The sequence below is a fragment of the Ruditapes philippinarum genome, unplaced genomic scaffold (assembly GCF_026571515.1).
Source record: "Ruditapes philippinarum isolate M1 unplaced genomic scaffold, ASM2657151v2 ctg1335_1_1_1_1, whole genome shotgun sequence".
NCBI classification, from domain to species: domain Eukaryota; kingdom Metazoa; phylum Mollusca; class Bivalvia; order Venerida; family Veneridae; genus Ruditapes; species Ruditapes philippinarum.
In genome coordinates, this window is record NW_026867067.1 from 105,174 (window position 1) to 127,337 (window position 22,164).

Genomic DNA, 22,164 nt, shown 5'->3' on the forward strand with positions numbered 1-22,164 from the left:
TTGTATCCCGGGAGAGGAACTGTGTTACATTTCATTGAAACTATACATAAGCCCTTCTTAGTCGGTAATTATAATCATTTAGTTGAAAAAGTGAGTGCAAAGGGAAACGCATTTTTTTTAGAAACTTCTACGTCTGAGCGGCAGGAACATCTCTCAAATTTATCTACTTGTGTAAGTAAATAAAATAGAGAAGTAAAGAGCATTAAAGGAAAGCAACACTCAAGGAACGATGCCTTAACAATTTCAAGTCACGCATATAGTAATGGCGCCCAGTGAAGTACCGTAAGGGACAATTGCACAAACACGTGTAAGCGGCAAAATTGGGAAAGGTAGTGTGTGGCGCTGCATATGCCTCAACGCCGATAAATGTAGCACTTGCTGCTAAATGCCGCACCATTGCCGCTCAATGTCGCATCCGCCGCTATATACATGTAGGGTAAACTGTTAAATGTCGAACGATTTCCCCTTGCCCTTAAATGTCGCAACACAACCGTTAAAATTAATGTCGCAAGATGTAAATATAGGTAAAGCCGACGGTGTGACGCTCTAGAATAAGTCACAAACAAGGGGTCCGGGGATATTAAGGAAAGAAGGGAAACAACTCTTACCGTAAACGGCCTTAAGCTTTAGAACTAAACGTTCAAATAAAACATTCAAAAACACATCTACGTATATAAATAAAGTTATTGCAAACAATACACACAAACAGAAACATTAAGGATAGATAAATGTGTGAATAGTCACAACTTCAGTAGCTATATTGAATAATCCTATCTAACTCAGTTACGAATTACTTTCCATATAATACAAGCTTGGAAAGTGAGCGTATGTAGTTAAACCGTATATAGAATTAGGTCTGCAAATCGTTATTTATTTATATGATCGACTTGTTTTGTAACTAAATTACATCATTTCAGTTTTCACTTGTCTCATGGGTCCATTTCAAACACATTTTCATCACGAGGTTCCACGTAAACTGTTGGCAAAAAGTCATATTGATCCATGCATGGAGCAGTTAGTATTCCTACACTAGTATTTTTGTTGTTGAAGCTAATACAATATCGTGTGATAGATGATAATGTGAAATTTTAAGACAAGAACTATATTTGAGCCGCGTCACGACAAAACCAACATAATGGGTTTGCGATCGGCATGGATCCAGACCAGCCTGCGCATCCGCGCAGTCTGATCAGGATCCATGCTGTTCGCTATCAGTTTCTTTACTTGTTATAGGGTCTGTAAGCGAACAGCATGGATCCTGATCAGACTGCGCAGATCCAGGTCTGGATCCATGGTGGTCGCAAACCCATTATGTTGGTTTTGTCGTGACACGACTCATTTATCCGTTTTTCTATCCATGGTTATCTTCTGCCGGCGGAAATTATATATTTGGGATATAATCAATTAAATATTTAAAACACTCCCACTGCGCGTTTCTCCGCGAATTGATGAGTAAAGCTCTACCACTTCATCAACTCAAATCTAATTTACAAAACAAAAGGACATATATTTCATAAATACTTTTAACAATCGAGAAATCAAAAACCGTATACTGTTGGACAATAAACAATGAATATTTTGTCTGCCTGAGTTTCGTTTCATGAGGCATCGAAAACGAGGCAGAAATCTTTCAGCAGACGATCTCTTGCAGACGACTTAGCACGCAGATGACGATCGCATCTTTTGTCGGGAAAAAATAATATTTCCCTTTAAGAAATGCTTAAATTAAAAGTTCATTTGCGTTACAGAAATAAATCTAATTGTCGCAAAATAAGCTGATAAATTTGAAAAAAATAGAAAAATACATATAATTATATGAAAAGAAATGATGAATCCATTCGACATTTTGTTTCTTTTAACTGGACTTATTCTTATTGCTCAACACCAAGGTAAGTCGTTTTCCTTTTAACGTTTTAGTTTTTTTTTATATTAAATTGCATACTTAGTATATAAATACATAATATACAAAAGGGTTTGGCCAAAAGTGTTTACAACATTATCGTGGGCTCTCCCCAACATCAGTTTCATAAAGTAAAGATAGATTGATATAAAAGTAAACAAAAGTAACTTTTGATACTATTGTCCCGTCTGTCAGTTGTCTAATTTACAGATTACTAATATGAGACAAATATGAAAATTACAAATTTTCGTAGTCAGTACATCTATATTTTATAGGGAAAATAACATACATGTAATTTCATAATAAGATGCAGATTTTTGTGACTAAATGCACTTTATCTATGTTTCAATGTAAAATATACATGATGAGAAAAAAAAAATATTGGATTGTTTATATAAACTGGTGGGTTATGAGATGGAAATCAGTAATCATTTTTCATTTCGTTTCTTTTTTAGAAAATACAGTAACTTTGATACACATAATCGAGATATGTATTTCATTTAAATAGAATAAAAAAAATAGAACTGTGCAGCTGAGAAATTGAAAGTCTTAAAGTTTAACATTCTGACTTTGAACAATACAGAGTTTTACCGCTTGGAAATTTTCACCTTCAACCAATCAGTTGTCATCTAATTCTTGTAATGTTATATCTACTCTTTTTTCTTCTTCAAAAATGAGATTTTTATAACGCTGTGTCCATCCGAACCTTTTTTTCAATTGTGAAATATGACGTCATCGGCGAAGATCCCTTGTAAGCAGTTTGGTGCATCCTGGTTAAACCTCGAGCTATTTTGTTTAATTTGATTTGGGCTTAATATATGCATATCAATATTTATGACATCGTTACTTTCATTTATTATACATTTTATTATATTTACCATCAATTTTCACTGTTACATTATGGATGTAATATTAGTAATGTTTGATGCTTGTAGGCCTACATTTTATTTTTAGTAAAACTTAATGCAACATTAAACGCTGACCTTAATTGTGGTTTGTTCTTTTTGGCGTCAACATCGCTACGTTGTTTCCCTTTGCTTTAGCTATATACAAAACCAAGCAGGTCGGAAAAAGATTTTCATGAATATCTACGCCTGATGAGTACATAGGCAAATTTCCAACGCATGGCATAAACCGGTGCCCTGACGACAGCGTCTGGGCTGCTAGGATGGCGCCCCTGATACTCCGTAATGCCGGACTTTAAAGCTCCCATATCAAACCGAATTAAGATCGATTACTAAGAATATCTTTTAACTCTGCTTTATTAACATATTACTGAGTCATTTAAATATAAATTCTAATTAGGGGATTTACTAGCATGCTATTTATTCCATCAGGATTATTGTCAAAGAAGTCCGTGAACTTCTCCAGAGATCATTTTATCCAGGATTGGTTAGTACTTATTTTAAGCAAAAAATATTATGTTGCTCTAGAAATATATTTTAAATGTTAAGCATTCATCATGCGCTCGTGAAAATTCTGCAGGTGCCGGTACCTTCCGCGTCAAATATAAAACAAAAAGCATCGACATGACCATGAGCAACCGTTTTGATCTTTGTAAAAAAAAAAGTTTATACAATGTTTTTCGAAAGACCCTAGTTTATTGTATAATCATTTTTCTACAGAGTTACCTCCCTTCTCAATACAGTCTGTAACTTTAAGGGAGGTAATCGCTGCGTTGAGTTAATGGACTTTGCTGAATGTTTTTGATGGATTTATCCATGCAGCTTTGAATCTGGAGCAGTCCATTCAAATTATAAGGGATTTCAATATCAAAATACCCAAATTGAACTACCAGGCTCGCTGTCAAACGTATGAGTAACATAATTGCATGATTAAAATTTACAACGCGACCGTTTGATCTTTTGCAACGCGACGGTCTTATTTACTGGAAAAGAAACACTTATGACATCAATACCCATTTCAAACCTGACAGTATCGTACATACACTCAATTCTTTTCGTCCTCAGCTGATGGCCTTAAGTGTTACAAATGTTCGAGCATTCTCGACTCTGCCTGTAGTGATGACTGGGAATTGACGACCTCAGAAGCTGCAAAGTTTGAAGTGAAGTGTTCATCGTCTGCAAAAGCTTGTCAGAAAATTGTGGGGGAAATTCAAGGTTAGTACCCTATTTTAAAATTTAGCTTCACGTTAGACTTCTTTTATTTATTTTTACTTTTTATCGGTTTTATGATGATGATGATGATGATTATGATGATTATTATTATTTATTTATTTATTTATATTATTTCCTGAATCAACATTAATAGAGAAATTATTTTTTTTTAATGCGTTTATTTAAGGTCGCCGCCGGAAAGCCCATATGGGCGACCGTACACTCAAGTCGGGTCATCCTAGAGCGTCCCGCCGAGATTTTTCGTCGATTTTTTCCAGCTTTATTGGTGGAGGAAGACCCCAGGTGCCCGGGTGCTCCGGGCATTATTTCAGGCACGAGCGGGCACCTGGGTAGAACCACCGACCTTCCGTAAGCCAGATGGATGGCTTCCTCACATGAAAGATTTCGACCCGAGTGAGGATCGAACCTACAGTGGTGAGTGATCTCAAGTCAGCGACTTTAACCACTCGGCCACGGAGGCCCCTAATAATAGAGAAAGAGCACAGAACGTGTCATTTATACACTATCTTATTATCGCTCATGTCAATTCGGGAAACTTCGTATATTTCCGTATTTTGTTGCTTCTCATCACTAAGTTGATCTATAATAAAAACGAAACATGACGCACGACCTCATGAAAGGTGTAAACCTACAAAATATGTTAATTAAAATGTAACAAAATGTTGATTTGGTTCTTTTTAAGGAAAAAAAGTTCAATAAAAATACATAGAAAGAAACTGAAAAAAAAGGATTATTACTAACAATCTTATCTATATTACTACATTAATAAATATATAAATGTATTCAACCCCGAAATACTTAAAAACAGAAACAATGGCTTCAACCAAAAATAGACTGCAAAACAAATGAAATGAATTTTGTATGAGTTTTGGCTTTATAGTGTGAGTATTCATCAATTATTAATACACATATCGTCATAACTTTTTAATGGTGCTTCAACATACCACACGGAACATACATCTAAGTTATAGCGCATGCGCGAGATAACATGTTATATTTAACTAACAAAAAAATAAATAAAAAAAAAAAAAAAATAAGACGAAAGACAAACATGTACTAGATCTACTTAAATGGCCATTTAAAATGACCACTAAAATGGCCGCCAAATTTCTTTATCATAAATGGATGATATATCAAATAAAACTTTTAAGGAGCAGAGTACTATTTTTTTCAGATGAATTTACAAAGGACAATAAATACTTGCATACATGTATTCATTTCTCATCTAATAAAATGTAAGCAATGGACTTCCAGTATTTGTGCTATGTGATGTTCCAATATAAATCATTATTGGATACAATCTTATCAATAAAGCCTCAGTTTCATTTCCAGAGTCCAAATATTCCGTATCAAACGCATATCGTACTCCATATATCCTCGTTTCCCACTTCTAGGTCCAAAAATGCAATATCAAATCTTAATTGTACTCTATCTAGCCACGTTTTTAGCTTGTGAGTCCAAAGGTTTCAAATGAAATCCATATTATACACAAAATAAGAGTATATTTAATTTAATAAAGCTGTTGATTTTTATCTGAATACTTCCCTCCTTAACATTAATGATGTAAAATAAAGAGTTCATCAAGCCTTGTTGAGTTATATAGAATTCAGAATTGTACTCTGCAATGTATATAAAAAAGAGGATATTTGTTTGTTTCCACTGAATGTGGAATATAACCCCAGTAAGAAATATATTCATGAGCGCAACAGCGAGTGAAAATATATAAAATATTCTCACTTCGGTGTGAGGTTTATTCAATATTCACTACATCCTTTTTATCTTAACCTGAGAATTGATATTGTTTTCCTACGTTAGAAAGGGCAAACATTAGTTTAATAACATTGAAATTATAGTTAGATGCTTAACACATTAAAAAAATAGCGCTAAATATGAATTTATTTGTCATAAAAGTAACAAAATGTTAACAAAGTAGAATTTTGACTTCCAGACAAAATACTGAATCACTATACTGTAGAAATTGGCAAAAGAGGCAGCAGAAGCTTAAGATGGTTCGGGTAATTGGTCAATGAATAACGTTTTGAAAACTTCAAGAGGAGACCAAAACAAAAAACAAAAACAAACCTTTGAGAAATATAGACAAAAGCATTTCTAGGGCAAAATGGGCTTTAAGTAGTAATCTGTATGTCCCAGAGACAAAATCTCACCCAGTTTGTATAACTTTGTGATATGACTTATACTTCACTTATATATTTTAAGTATATCACTGAAAAAGATAAGATAAAAAGTTACGCAGTAAAACATGGATATTGATCTACAAGACTATATCAGTCACAATAGTACAGTCTCAATGAGAGAGTTTAAATAATAATACAAACAATAAATGGTTCATCTGAGAATAATAACTAGTACACGTATTGTCTTATATCGATCACGTGTGTTACAACACTTTGTTCCATCCATTAGCCGTTGGAAAAGTTCTAGTCCTGCAGGACTAATAAGACTTGGAATAAAGCGAGGTGGCACCGCCATAAAAATGATAAATGAAAGAAGAAATGCATCATTATTTATGAGAAGAGCTTCTATATTTCTATACTAACTGTTTGGATTTTTTCTCGGATTTTAAATTAAGAAAACAATATGAAATGTCAAGAATCCGACATTGATTTAAGTCGGAGCCTATCTCAGAATAATACATTAATCCCGTCACTTTCATTACAATTACAAATTACTTCTTTTAAATTCAACATAGTTGCGACAAAACAATTTTGCAATAATATCTGACGACGATTTTTCAGCATTCAAGCAATTGTCTATTGATGAAGTACGGGGAAGCTGGAGAATGGGTAGGGTCAGATATCGGAGACCTTTGTATAACATAACTGGACCGTTTTCGGCAAAGCATGTCAAAAGTTAAATTAGTTATTTAAGTAGTGCTTGAGTAATAAGTAATAACATTATACATCCAAACATTCAACTAAGCATGGGTTCTATCAAACACCGAGAGCATTTATTGGTCGAATTTCATTGCATAAACTACCTTGGTTATACCCAGGGGAGGAAATTAACAATAAATAAATAATAATCTTATTTCGGCCTATGTAAATGATTTCTTTGTAATCCAGCTTCCTTAATCAAATATTAATATGGTGTTGGTGGTTTTTGTAGTTAACCGTCCGGATCACGGCACTATGATTTATGGATAAACTTTAAAGGCTCATTCTGCCTCAAGAGAAACTTTTAATTCTGTTTTTCAAAAGATTTTTATTTCTGGTGTTTCTTTAAAATTTCTAAATGTTAACTTATTGGCCAATTACCTGAACCGTCTTTTGCTTCTGTTGCCGTTTGGCAATTAGTGAATTTGTATTGATTTAATAAGTATTTGTATGGACGTCAAAATACTACTTTGTTTACATTTTCGCTACTTTTATGACAAATAATTTCAAATTCAGCGCTACTTTGTTTGGGTAATAAGCATTATACATGCTCTCAAACCATTTTGATGGAAGTGTTTCTTCTCTAGGGGAAAAACGTTTCTGCGTTTGAGGCATGATGTGTCTTTAATTCTATTTATACTGGCTATTGCATAAATGTTGCTGACGTCATCAGCTCTCTTGTACCTAGCTTGTAATTCTCAATTCAAGTACATAATTGATAATATGCTCAACTAACAAGCTCATATATTTTCATTACATAGACAGATGGCGTTTGTCAGAATAAAAGAACGTTAAATATTGATTATGGACAAGTTAACGAATTCCTTTTGATATACGAGATACATTTCTTTCGACGAAAACAGACGCGCGCGTGCAAGTAACAAAGTTAATAATGAAAATTGATTAAAGTTTAACATATCACCCGTATATGATTATTATGACAATGTACAAAAAAGGAAGGGTTTATCGATCTAGGATCTAGAAACAAAATATTTCTAATTATCCAATGAAAGATTAGTCGGAACTGTACACCAAAGATTAAGAGACTTTGTCTATTACAGTATTACCTCTGCAAAGCAATGCCCTTTAGGAGAGAAAATATGGTTGTTGTTTCTTTCTTTACACAATTCAGTTGTAGCACCGTCCTCTACCTCTTTTTAACATTTTAACGGGGTTTGTTTTATAATACTGTCACCTCAGACTGTCATTTTTACTGGGATTTGACCCCAACCCCCATCAGTAGTTATATATTTTAATGAATTATTCTATTGTGTTTTTGTTCCTTATTTATATATATACATGCATGTTATCAAATTTTGCAGGTACGGGCGTACAGCACGTGTACAGACAATGCTGGAACCATACTGGTACAGAAAATTACATACCAACCGGATGTGAGGAGGATGACGTTCGAGGTGGTGTCGTCTGCCGCTGTACGGCCGATATCTGCAACGGACAGCAACGCTTGCTACCTTCTGATTATATCTACTTCGCACTTCTTTCGTCTGCTGCGCTTATAAGGCAATATTATTACTCGATTCTGATTTGAAGCATTAGTCTATATGGATACTTGTACAATAATTTTGCGTGTGAAAAGTAAATTATTCAAAATTATTTTACATACCCAGCACCAAGAAATTGATTTATTTGACTATGATCAGGAGGAAAATTTTCATCACATATAAAGAGATCTTATTTAGAGAAAAAGGATAAATTTTATGACGTTTTATACAAAGGCTGGATGGTTTAATTGTGTGTTCTGTGCTCACAGGAAGTGTTAAAGCTACATGTTTGCGGGTTTTTTTTTTTTAATGCGTAGCATACATCGGTGAGGTGATTCTTTTCCTGGTAAAAACGCTGATTCTTGATTTTGGAAGTGTCGTCTGCTGCTTGCGCACGAGAATCTGAAGATCGTTTATGACAAAGAAACATGTATAGTCTCTAAAATAATGGTGGAATGCAAAAATCACCGCTATTTCCATAAATTGTAGCTTGCATACATGTACATGTAAATGGAATTATTGTTTATAAATAACTAAGTGAGGCTAATAACTGTTTGTTGGAGGAAATCCAAACAGTGAAAATTTAAAAAAAGTGAAATAAAATGGGAAGATTGATATAAATGTTTAGATATTAATAGTGTGTACGATATACAGGATCAATCAGCCCACCCTTGTGAGAAAATTTAAAAGTATTTATTTTGTTTATGCTTGTACAGTATTCTTTTTCACGGATGCGGAATCATAAAAGTGTTGCATATGTGTTTTTATTGGACTGATGATATTCACAACCTTTGTATCAAAATCAATCAAAAATGCGCAGCATTTGCTTCTTTTACATATCCATGTTTTATCTATGTATTCAACTAATCACCTTTCAATATTTTGTTTATGCGATTCATTTTAAACATTTCATGGACGTTGAAAGCAAAAAGACGCGAGTGTTGTGAAAATTATTTTGAACATAAGTTTGAGAAATATTGCTCAATCACCATTTATGATTAATATGTCACAATTACAAATAATTTGTTAGAATTATATAAATGTGCACAGCTACTTTGTGTTACTTTCTTATCTTTCTTCAGATGCAAGACTAAGGGAGGTAAACGCATTGGTAATTCGACAAAAGTGTAACGACAGTTACATCCCTTCCTCTATTATCGTTATGTTCTAGCTAGTGTTTGTCATTACACCTTTGTTGGATATACATCAAAGAAAATAATTATATTACGATCTTCACAGTTTAAAACGTTTTAAACTATTTTTTCTTTTCTTTATTTTTCGTTCGACAATATCATAATAACATATACCTTCCGTTTCCTTGTTTCCATTACACATACAAAAGTGCCTGGTTGATTGAGATAAGATGAAAGTAAGTTAGTAAATAAATGTTCAGCAGTGTCAGATGTAAGTCGGGTGCACTGTTTTGAAGAGCCTTTTTTCGCTTATACTTTGTTTTTACAGAATGTAAATAAGAATTGATTTTGATTATTTAAATAAGTGTTCCATCTTTTGAATGATGTTTTCAAATATAGTAAAATTATCGTAAAACAATCGCCCGTTGATCATCAGGACATTATTATAATTAGCACCCGTTTACTTTTTAAAAAGGTAGCGTTTTCCCGATCTTTTAAGAAAAAGGGCATATCTTCCGATGATATCTTTGCGTGAGTATGTACAATTGTACATAGCACAATGCCATCTATTTTCACGTTCAATGAATGAAATATCTAACTTGAAAAATATCCCGAAATCATCTATTAAACGGGTGCCGGGAGAAAAAAGAGAAAATGTCTTTCTTCATAAATGAAAGTGCACAGAAAATCAATGCGTGCTTATTTATAATTGAAATACAACTATAGATACGAAATTCATTGTGGAAATTCATGAACAAGTAAGCCGGTATTAAACATTATTTGTAAACAAGTAATGCTAAGAAATAATCCCATTTAAATTTATACACCCTAAAAACACTTATTAAGTGACTCGTATTTCAGAATTGCGTAACAATAAAGAAAGATCTTATTACTTCCTACATAGCAACGCCAATTAAAAACATTAAACATCCGGTTTACATTCTCTCGATTTATAATTAGTAAATACAGAAACCCCACAATTATTAAGTCAGGGCCTGATAACGCGCGCGAGCGGAAGCGCCATCTTCTATTCAATTGCATTATCAATGAACGGCCTCAGGAACAGCTATTTATAAATCGACCTTGAGAGTTTTTTCTGTGTTATAGTCAGATTTTCTAATTTTCTCCAGTGAGTTGTTGTGGATAAAATGGCTTCAACAAGCACCATTATAGCGATTATTGCGGTGATCTGTGGGTTCATAAAGGAAGGTAAGTGAACTTAACCAATACATAGTTTAGAAACGTATTTTATATATATATATTTTCTTGAATTACTTTAATCGATAAATCATTACGCTCATATTGATGCAACAATGGAGTTCAACAGACCACGACCGAATGTTTCCTTCCGATAATCGATACATGCATGACCTGGATTTGGATTAGTTACCGTTTTATTTTGATTACACGCGAAATGCGATTTTGCCCGGAAATTTGGTAACCCGTGCGATTTGTGTTTACACGATTTTGCACATTAATTTACTATGCTATGTATAGTTCAGACATAAGTCATTCAATAAGCGTCCAGTCACCATGAGTCAATATATTGACTTATTACTTGACAGTGAAAATTCAACATGTGTGCAAAACAACAACAAAAACCAACAACAACAAAAATGGAGCAATTGGACTTTGTAGTATAATATGAGAAATAATATAAAAGCCATTATTTTCATAAGATAACATCTTAATTCACACCGGGTCACTTAAGGCGATTTGCTGATAAACTTTCCGAATAAAACAAGCCACCTGTCGTTCTTACATTGTGACGTTTTGTAATCTAGCAAGAGTTCAAACAAAGGAAATGCATAAATATGGTCGCTAGACGCACAACTCTAGGAATAATGCGACTACTCCAGGAATAATGTGATAATGTCACAACCCCGTGAATAAGCTCACTACTTCAGGAATAAGGGTACTACCCCATGATTAAGATCACTACTTGAATAAGGCTATAACTCTTAGAATAAGGTCACTACTCCATATTTAAGATCACTACTTCCAAGAATAAGGTCATTTCACCAGGAATAATGTCATTACCTGTGGAATATGGTCATTACTCCCTGATTACGGTTACTTGTCCGTGAATAAGGCCACTACCCCCATGATTAAGGTCACTACTCCAGGAATAAGGGTATTACTCTAAGAATAAGGTCGCTACTCCATTAATAAGGCTTTTATTTCAAGGATAAGGTCACTACTCCAGAATAAGGGCTACTACTTCATGAATTAGGTCACTATTCCAGATTTTAGGTCACTACTGCATGAATAAGGTCATTTTACCAGGAATAATGGCATTGCCCGTGGAATAAGGTAATTACTCCATAACAATGGTTACTAGTCCGTGAATAAAGTAACTTCTCCAGAAATAAAGTCATTACTCAAGTATTAGGGTCTAAAGTCTACGAATACATGTATAATGCGACAACTCTAGGAAATAGCCCCCCCCCCGACTCAAGGACACTGTCACACCTGGGATTCATTACGAATTGCATGGTTATTCATTGAGGAACTAGAGGTTTGTTTAGTTTAAACATTTATTTTAGCATGATCATGATGAAAGTTTAAAGATTACTTTTATCACCATTTACACTCAGACGAGTTTGTCTGCATGCAAGCCGACTGAATCTAAAATAAATCTTAACATTACTTGTTGTTGTTGATTTTATAGTTTTAAATTCACTTTAATGGATGTATTAGAGAGTTTTGCGTTGAATAAATAGCTATATATGAAAGAAAGGAGAGGCTTTAAAAGTTGTAAACCCATTTTCTTAAAAATTTGAACGAAAAAGTTGCATTCAATTTTGTTGAAAATTTACATAATAACGTTTGTTTGTTTACTTTAACACATTATTGCACATTTTGAAAAGATGATACAAAAAATTGTTCAAGGTCTTGGCGCACTAAAGTGTTTAACTAAATAGCTACTTTCATATGTTTTAATTTTGCCGAGAAAGGGCGTCTTAAAATGAAGACATATATCATGTATATCATGACACTATAAAACCTGCAGGCTTAATTTAATTATACTAAAGACAAAACAGAGCCTTATTTATTTACGTTTTACGTACAGGGTGGGGTGTTACCGCGTTTTACTGTTTTTATACAGATAAAGAAGAAGTTATGAATATAATTGACCGATTTGCCTTATAAGGACCCTTTTTATTTCAATTTAGTTGAAACAGGGTCTTTTAAGTAGAATTTTGAAAGACCCTTGTTGAAATCATATTTTTGTCCTATGAAATCGATCATTTTTACATTTAATTTGTTAGGTCAACATTAAACAGTAACCTATACATAAAATACGCTTTAAATGACGAGCTTAAATATTGCTGGTTTAACATACGCTCTTGGTGGGTCTTTAAATGAGTAAAAACTGTGCCGATAATAGATTACCACGCGTAAATACCTTGGCAAGGCTCGGTGAAAACGTGGCGGTAAAGGCATTTTAACAAATGGCAAATTCTTTACGTTGACAACATTAATCTTCCGTATTTAGGTGTTATGTTTTATTTCAAATGCATTCAAATATGGCCATTAACCGTTTTCAGTAACATGTTACTTTTTGAATCGATGTACGTCGGTACATTCGTACCTTGTTGCCTTAGAGTAAATAACTAAATATCCGTGGACGGAAAAAGGTCTCATCTCTTGTGATAATCGCAATGATTTACTTCAATTCAGTAATATTTAGGAGGTGAAAACGGATATTCATTTATTCCGGGTAGTATCTCATCCTTACTGTAACCGAAGGAGGCAGAAGAAATTCATCGATGCAGTATCGTACCTTTGTATTGCACCGATTGTCAACGGTTTTAGTTAAGTTAAACATTGTAGAAGTGTTGTAACTTGAGTTTATTTCACAATCACCATTAATTTACATTTGTAGAATATTGCAAAATAAATTTAACCGCGGCAAAGACGCATGTATATTACTAAGAAGGTCACGAGCGTAGAATTGCGTTATCTTATTACTTTCCATGGCTTTAATTAGTTGGGACGTTTACTTATAGATTAATAAAATACAGTCAAGGTCCAATCCAGATGTTCCAAGTTTGAAATATCTTCGGCTATTTTGGCGCCTAAACAGACCCAACATTGACCTAACAGTGCGGGAAAAAGACAGAGGACTTTATTTTGGCTTATTTTCTCCGACTTGTTCATTTTGTTTTGTATTTTATTTTCTGTTCTAGGTAATGCACTGAGTTGCTTCAATTGCTCAAGCGTGCTTGACTCAAAGTGCGGGAAAACTTGGGAATACTCCGGCACGGAAGGGGATAAGTACTTGGTGAAATGTGTAGGAAACACCGTAGCATGTAGAAAACTTGAAACTACTGACACATATAAAGGTACTTTGACTAAGTTACTACATTAATAATTAAGAATGCTAAAGTGGATTTCATCAATATTCTGTTGTCTCATATAATTTAAAGATTTAATAAATAATTCAATTCTAAAAATCCGCAAACTTTTCAAAAGTTCAAGTTTCAAAACTCGTTGTCATGCCAACGATGATCTAGTGATAAGTCACATTCTCAAATTTATAACTTATGGGCACGAGATCATTAATGGTCCACTGAAATCCTTTGTATTCATAAACTCATAAAATGTCTATTGTCAGCTTTGCACGTGTAAATCGTTATTCCTGTAAGTATAAAATTATTCATCTAAACTTCAAAAAACTTTGGTCAAAGTTTTCCCCCAACTTTTGGGAAAAGGGGCAGTTTTAAGGGGAAAAGAAATAAATAAAACCAAAACCAAAAATGGGTTTTAGATGCGTAAGCCTAGAAATAGGTTCTAGGCAACTTTTTTTGAAAACTTTACATTGGGAAAAAGGTCATATGTTTTGGGTTACTTTTAATAACTTTTTCTAATGTTTAACCCTGGGAAAATACGGTCTTAATTGAAAATAATCATAAACTATCGGCAACAAGGTCAAACCATAGGAAAAATGAATCCCTAATGATAGGGTTAGATTTACAAAAAAAAACTGACTGAATATTGTTAACAATTATATTTAGCATGATGATCAGTTGTACAGTGGAAGTTTGTATACGACTTTAGCAAATAAGTTATAACTAGGAATGTTATTATATTACAAAACTTGAACTGCAACGCTTTTATAAACATGATTTGAATGATATGTAATTTGCATATCTTTCAATTCAGTCATTTGTAATGAGGTTCATTTTACCCCCTTTCTTGTTAAACATGCAACATATGCATATTTTGTTTACATTTTCATCGCTGTTCATCAAGACAGCCGATAGCAAAATAAGTTTTTGGGTCAAATTGGATTTTATTTGATTGAAGAGAACAAATTGCAAAATTACATGTCGATCTATAGGAGCTTATTGAAATGTTATGAAGTTACACAAGTATTAAATATTTATTGCATTTCTATGCTTTGCTATATTCAACTTTTGAACTAAAATACGGGCTGCTAGAAATTGACATAAAACAGGCACGACAAAATCAATTGTCCGTATTACCTAGGTTGTCCCACAGCCTGTTAGGTCTTGTGGAAAATTTCAGCATTTACTGTATCAATATCATACGGACAATTTACTATTGTCGGGAGATAAAAATGGAATCAGATTTTGCCGCCCCTGTAAAATGACTAATGTTTTCTGAATCAATTTAGGCCAATAATTGACCAAAAATACAGACCGTGTAGATTGATCCTAGTTTTGCCTGATAATCTTATGTGCATACTTAGCACTGAAAAGAGCATTCATGAGCGTCTTTTACATGTTTGTTCACGTGAGAGTATTAAAGCCATGTTTATAGCATCCGTGCTATATTTTACCGTTATATTTTTATAGGAATGACGGTAGTTCTGAGGTCGTGTTGGAACGTGAGCAGTGTGGAAGACCTCGATGAGGAGTTCTTGGACTGTAGAAAGATGGCCAGTATCGGAAAAGCGTGCTACTGTAACAAGGACCTTGATGGCGGGAAACCTTGCAACGGGAGACAACCGTTGGTTGCATTCGCTGGACTAATCATATCAACCGTTTTAGCAGCACTTTGTCATTTGTTCTGAAGATCAGTTATCTTTTCATCACATTTTGGAAAATCATAGGTCACGAAATAATTGGAAAATGAAAAAAGCAATAGCATTTTGAAAAATTTAATCGTAACATTACACTTGGTTGGTATTTTTTTGTTTGTAAGTGCTGGGACTTACAAAAAAGTGCAATTTATTAGTCAAAAATAATTCGATTCATAAACAGCTTATGAGACTCAAGTTAATGTTGTTGACCTGAATTTCTCTTTAACAGAGGCGGATATTGACCATTTATAAATTAAAACAACTCCTCTACCTTTATGAAGGGATTTTAGAAAAAGTTCAAAATTTGATCTATTTTTATCAGAAATTAAATAATAATCACATAGCTTAGAACAAGGTCCCAATTTACTGAATGATTTTTTTTTTCTAAAATAAAAAAAAAATTTTGATAAAGAATATCAAAATGAGGACCCAGTGTGTTGACAGTAAAGCCTGTAACCAGGTGAAATTGAAAAGATAAAATGCAAATGGGTCATCCTGATAAGCAAGGCTAATGTCCTGGGTTAACTTAAGGTCAAATTAAATTGAGATTGAATTTTCAGTCATATTTAAATGAAAATTGCATAAATTGACATAATGTTCCTTTTATGTGGTGTATGGTAAAATAAAGTTAAAAAACACCAAACAGGTTTATATGATTACAATTAATTCTACAATTTTTTGAAAAGATATTTTTGACATGCATAAAGGTTTTTTTCTTTGTTTAAAGATCATGAAGCATCTCTTTGTATTAAGTCATTTATTATCAATGTGTCATGCAAAATAAACTGCAGAAACAATTTAAACTAGAGACAAACACTGGTATCAGATGAAGTTGGTATATAAATAAAATAAATGACTGGTTGGTAGAAAGTAGCAGGGATATTATTTACAAACTTATGCAATAGTTAAAGGCCCATCATGCCTCATGCAGAAAGGACTATTTTAATTTCTCAAAAAACTTATTATTTTTGATGTACTTTTACATTTTCCCCAAAAGTTACTCATTGGCCAATTACCTGAACCATCTTCTTCCTCTGTTCTTTTTGGCATTTAATTAATACAGTTAAAGCAATATTTTGTATGGAAGTCAAAAACTACTTTGTTTACTTTTTGGTACTTTTTTGACAAATTATTTCGCAATTAGCGCAACTTTCTTCAGAAAATAAGCATCTTACATGCTCTTAAACCATTATTTAAACGTTATAAAATTCAGGTTTGCCCTTTCTGAAGAAGTAAAATTGTATTCGTTTTTGAGGCATAATGTGCCTTTAAGACAGATTAATGTATATAAACTTACATTAAGTTTAAACAAATAAAATTAATGTTTGTCTGGTAAATTGTTAGAAAATGTGAATAATTTATCAGTATTTTTCCTTATTTGGATGGATGCAGTGTTAAAGAGGATTTGGGGTTAGATGAATTTTCATGTATTTTATTAGACATGAATTACGTGCATGTGATTTGAATTCTCATGTAGTACCTTTTTTTATAGAGAACTTAAAAGTATTTGCAAGGGAGCTCATGATATATATACTATATTCTATTATTTTAACATTTGAAAATCCCATTGTTGCCATATCAAGGTGTGACCGATGCTAGATATAAAGGACACACATGGCAATATTGGATCTACATCCCTTCACCAATAAAGCTGGGGGTGAAGCTAAAAGTGTCAGCTTAGATTATCTCCCTTTAACCATACATCTATTATAAGCTTTAATTAGATTAACTCCCTTTAACCATACATAAGATAAATAACATCAAGTTGCAACAATTAATATTTCGTGAAATTTTGTATTTTTTTGCTGGTTTATTATGAATATATGGAAATACTCTGCAGTCTGCAATCCAATATATTATGTCAAAAAAGATGTAGTAAATAACAGTGTATGGGAGAAAAAAATACATATAGTTTGTCTTTAGGCAGGACTTGTGTATTTTGTATACTGCTTAATGAGAATATTATATCATAATGCATGTAAAAAATGAGAATTGTTGTACACAATTTATAACATGTGCCAAGTGACAAATTGCATTTACTTTATTATCTAGCATATGCAAAGATGCTTGGGATTGTGTTACTTTCTTGATTTAAATGTACAGTTTCATAAGTGCAAAATTAATAAAAACAGTTTTATACATTTTGCATTTAAAGCAACACTTATATAAACTGTATATCCATGGGAACAACATCTGAGACAGCTGCCTGTGCATAGACATGAAAATTTAGTTCTGGCCAGAACATTCCCCCAACCCCCCAAAAAACAACAAACAAACAAAAAACACCAAATTTCAGAAATCTTAATTTTTTTGTGAAAGAGATCAAAGAGATCAAGAGATACTGGCTCTACAGAAAACTTAAAACTTGTGATTTTGCTATTTAGAGGTTATGACTGCATACTAAATAATGATTTAGTGCAAATTGAATATACATTTGTATATAGTTTATATGTAGGATGTGTAGATTTTTTGTATACAAGCTTACTGTATTAGGGCCTATTATATATGCTTATTCTGCCAATAGTTTCTTTGTTTTTTTATAGATTTTATATACATGCTTATTCTTATTATAACTAGAAAGCTTCATTTTTTCGTAAGTTTGTACTATTTTTCTATTCTCTTTAATAAATAGGTGCCTAAATCAAACTCTTTTTCATAAAGAACATATTCAAAAAGTAAAAAAAAACCTAATCACTTTTCATATATTACCTCAGAAAATGAACCATTGTTAAAGAAATTATATTATTAATATATTTTTTACTAAAATTATATTACCTCACTTTTTACCAATACTTCACAGCCGTCAAGTTTGTACTGTTAACTTTCAACAATAGAATCTCTTCAAAAATAAAATCTCATTTTCACTGTTTGAAACTATTTTTTTAAAAAAAACATTTGTGCATCTTGAAACAAATATATTGTCACTGCACTGTACTTTTATACTTACATAAAAAAACAAACATCCAACCAAAAGATATTCTATTTTTCTTCTAAAAATTGTAATTAAAATATTTTAAGTAAATATATCTTGCATTCTTTTCATAAATGACATACTGAAACGATAATTTTTTCTTACTATTTCTCAAAAAATTATCAAATTTTTGAAGAGTAAGCAGATAAAATCTGCAAATACAATGTACATACTCCTCGAGTTAAACAGCAATTCACCAGTTAACCTTTTCTTTCTGATATAAAATCTGATATACTTCTTGTTCGGAACAGTTTTGTTAAACTATATTTTGGTGCAATTTTTATTTTTTTGTCAGATTCACAAGATGAACTTTCCTTTATCTAGTTTTAAAAGGCACAGTTTTGTTACTGCCTTTTTGTTTCTTCTGTAAATTGTTCAATGCTAGAGATGTTTATATTAATATTTACTGCAGAATGTATTATATTATATCATGATAGATTTCTTTTGTTGCTATAGAGATGTTCATGTAGTAACCATTGCTATGGCACGCTTTTCTCTACACCTGGGCCCCGTCATGACAAAACCAACAAAATGCGATTGCGACCAGCATGGATCTAGACCAGCCTGCCCATCTGCGCAGTCTGATCAGGATTCATACTGTTTGCTATCAGTTTCTCTTCTTGTAATGGAGTTGGTTAGCGAACAGCATGGATCCTGATCAGACTGCGCGGATGCGCAGGCTTGTCTGGATCCATGCTGGTCGCAAACCCATTATGTTGGTTTTGTCCTGACACGGCTCACCTGATTTTGCTATTTTCGGACTGTTTGCTCTTATATTGATTTAGTCCTAGGTCAGGCATCAGTGTTAATAAGCTCGCCAGTTTTCCCTACATAAGTATTGCTTTACTTACATAACTTAACTAGCTGCTATATCCATTCACCTGTCATAGAACCATTGATCATTTTTAGGAAAAATTTCAAACTTATGATGTACTGAATGAAAGCACACAATGCAGACCATGTCCAGATGGCATGGATATGCTGGCTGATTTTAGCCAGCACTTGTCACATTACTTGCTAATAGCTGGCTAAGGGGTTAGAATTTCATTGTGCATTGTTTATATTTATAGAGAATCAGCTTTTATATACAACTGGAGTAAATAATTTTTGTGCACAAATTAAATATTAATATTGAAATTTTGGTCATTTTTCCATACATTAATTGTGTACCTAATATTTTGTTGGAATCACACATATATACAGTAGATCCTGGATAATTACTCTGTTATTTGGATATAAACAAGGACGTTGATAAGGTTAAAGCATAACTCATAAAATTTCTGTATATATTATTAATATTCATATCCTTTATCTGTTGGTGCCTACATTCCATTGATAATACACAGAAAAAAACCTCTTATTTAATCACCAATCTTTTCTGTTGTAGAATGGTATAAATTTGAATGAGAAAATGTTTGTTATAAATAAAACTGAAGGCAAATTTAGTGCGAGTTTATCAGATGGAATGTATGTTATATGTAAATATATTGAGTGCAAGTTTTGTTTTCAAAGACATAAATGATTTTACAAAAATGTTACTCTTCAAAGTTATAGGTCATACAGCAAAGATGAAAATTTGTCGTGTATGTGTTATGTTTGGCCTCTTTGGCCCACAGGGTAAAGACCAATACTGTTGCCTGATACCTCTATAGGTTCTAGTCGTACCTTTAAAATTTGTCATGTTATTTTCAAGAATAAATCCAAATATTGGGAAGTTGATGATTCTTCTTATGAATATAAATAAATTTTATGGATTGAGCCAGCTGAAAGAAATTACAGAGCCTAAAATAATTAACATATGCTGAAATAATTAACAGGGTCTGAAATAATTAACCGAGGCTGAGCTAATTAATATACATAGCCTGAACTTATTTACAAAGCCTGAATTAAATTGCATTAATTATCAGAGCCTTAATTACTGAGTCTGACTTAATTTAAACTAAATATCAAAGGGACATAACTTTTACAGCTACTTCATTGTATTTCCATGATATGAAAAATTCCATTATTTTAAAACAACATAGTACAGGCAATGTGTGTACTGCAAAATGAATGGATAGATTTATATTATTGCCAGATCTGTATGAATGATGTGTTATTTAAATGTTGTAACATTATATTGTTGTTTAACATTTTTTTCCTTTGTGATCACTTGAATGTCAAATGACTTTTTCACTTGAATGTCAAATGATTTAGTCTTTTGAATGTCAAATGATTTAGTTATTTTTAGGCAAGAATTTAGTTGTAACTCACTTTTTTGTGTTATGTCAAACACTGTGTGTAATCATTTTATTTGAATTTTATAGACAAGACAATTTAGTGAAATAAAGCAAATATAGACTAGTCTTATGTAGTGTTTTTTCTTCGTCCTATGGAAAGCAATATGCAGGGTTTTCATTTTTATCTGAGGCAACAGATGCTCTGAAGAAAACAACCGATTTTGCCAAGGGTCAAGGGTGATACTTTATTTCATAGGATGAACATTCAACCGATTTGAACAGCATTTTAACCAATGGTTTGGATCGTCAATCGGTTAATAATGACAACCCTGAATATGTGTATAATTTCAAGATTTTAACTTATACTTTCTACTTGCACACAGCTACATTGTATCTGCTTTTCAAGACAATGGTAATCCTAGGAATTAGAAGGTCAAAAGGTTAAAACCATGTCATTGATGACATGAAATAAAATAAGTAACAGCTGCCAAAGTTTTGTCATTTTCAGTACTAGGTGGTAAATCAAGAACTATGCAGGATGCATTAGGAGTTCTCAGTGCTTGATAACTTAAACAAGAACAACACAAAACAGTTTTAAGATCACAAAGTGATATAACTTTGTAAAAGTGGATGCAGTGTAAGTGGCATGGGCCTCTACCAGTGAGCTACAATTATGACCCGGAAGTCCTATGTGAAGTATGAAGTAGATACATTCAGTGGTTAGGAAGAGAGCAAAACTTAAAAAACCAAAGATGAATACAGTATAATCTATGATAGACATGGCTCTCATTATTCCACATCAAAATTTATAAATCTAATTGTTGAGTTTATTCCATGTAGATAGCAGCCTGGTTTACACAATAACTCAATGTTGGACTAAGAATCTGGCGACCCCGGTTTGATTCCCAGACGGTGAAGGTCACTTTTGTGGTGATTGATCATGAAATCTTTCTACGTCAATTGCACTGTACCACTACTCTCGTATGTACAGAAGTATCAGTTCCATTCAAAAGTGAAGGCAATTTGCACTTGTAAATTGCTTGATAGCCTGCCTAAGAACAATGCTGTGGCTGTACTGTGCTCTTGTTAATTCAATGTGGCTTACTGCTGTGATCTGTGGTGAATACTACCAATACCACCGCCACCACAACCATCCCATATAAATTACAATAGCAAACAAATTGATAAAGGAATCTAGTGGTAAGCAAATTTCATTAATTTGGCAAAGGTTATTTACATAAAATTAATAATTTATAAGCTAACATGTAACCAGTATTGGTGCCATTAAAAGAACAAGACATACTGCAAGGTTGTTCACTGTCAGTACTTGAATAGAACAAGGGTCATATAGGAGG

At 32.9% G+C, this 22,164-nt stretch overlaps 2 protein-coding genes across 2 annotated transcripts; both read left to right on the forward strand.

The window, feature by feature from the left end:
• Positions 1-1,304: 1,304 nt before the first annotated feature.
• LOC132734708 (uncharacterized) lies at positions 1,305-9,487 on the forward strand. Its single transcript, XM_060721501.1, has 3 exons — positions 1,305-1,889; positions 3,871-4,020; positions 8,255-9,487. The coding sequence occupies exons 1-3, from the start codon at positions 1,826-1,828 to the stop codon at positions 8,479-8,481; spliced, it is 441 nt and encodes a 146-aa protein (XP_060577484.1). The 5' UTR covers positions 1,305-1,825; the 3' UTR covers positions 8,482-9,487.
• A 1,085-nt stretch (positions 9,488-10,572) lies between these two features.
• Positions 10,573-20,934, forward strand: LOC132734706 (uncharacterized). Its single transcript, XM_060721499.1, has 3 exons — positions 10,573-10,776; positions 13,761-13,916; positions 15,393-20,934. Exons 1-3 carry the CDS (start codon positions 10,716-10,718, stop codon positions 15,608-15,610), a joined length of 435 nt encoding a protein of 144 aa, XP_060577482.1. The 5' UTR covers positions 10,573-10,715; the 3' UTR covers positions 15,611-20,934.
• The last annotated feature ends 1,230 nt before the right edge of the window (positions 20,935-22,164 follow it).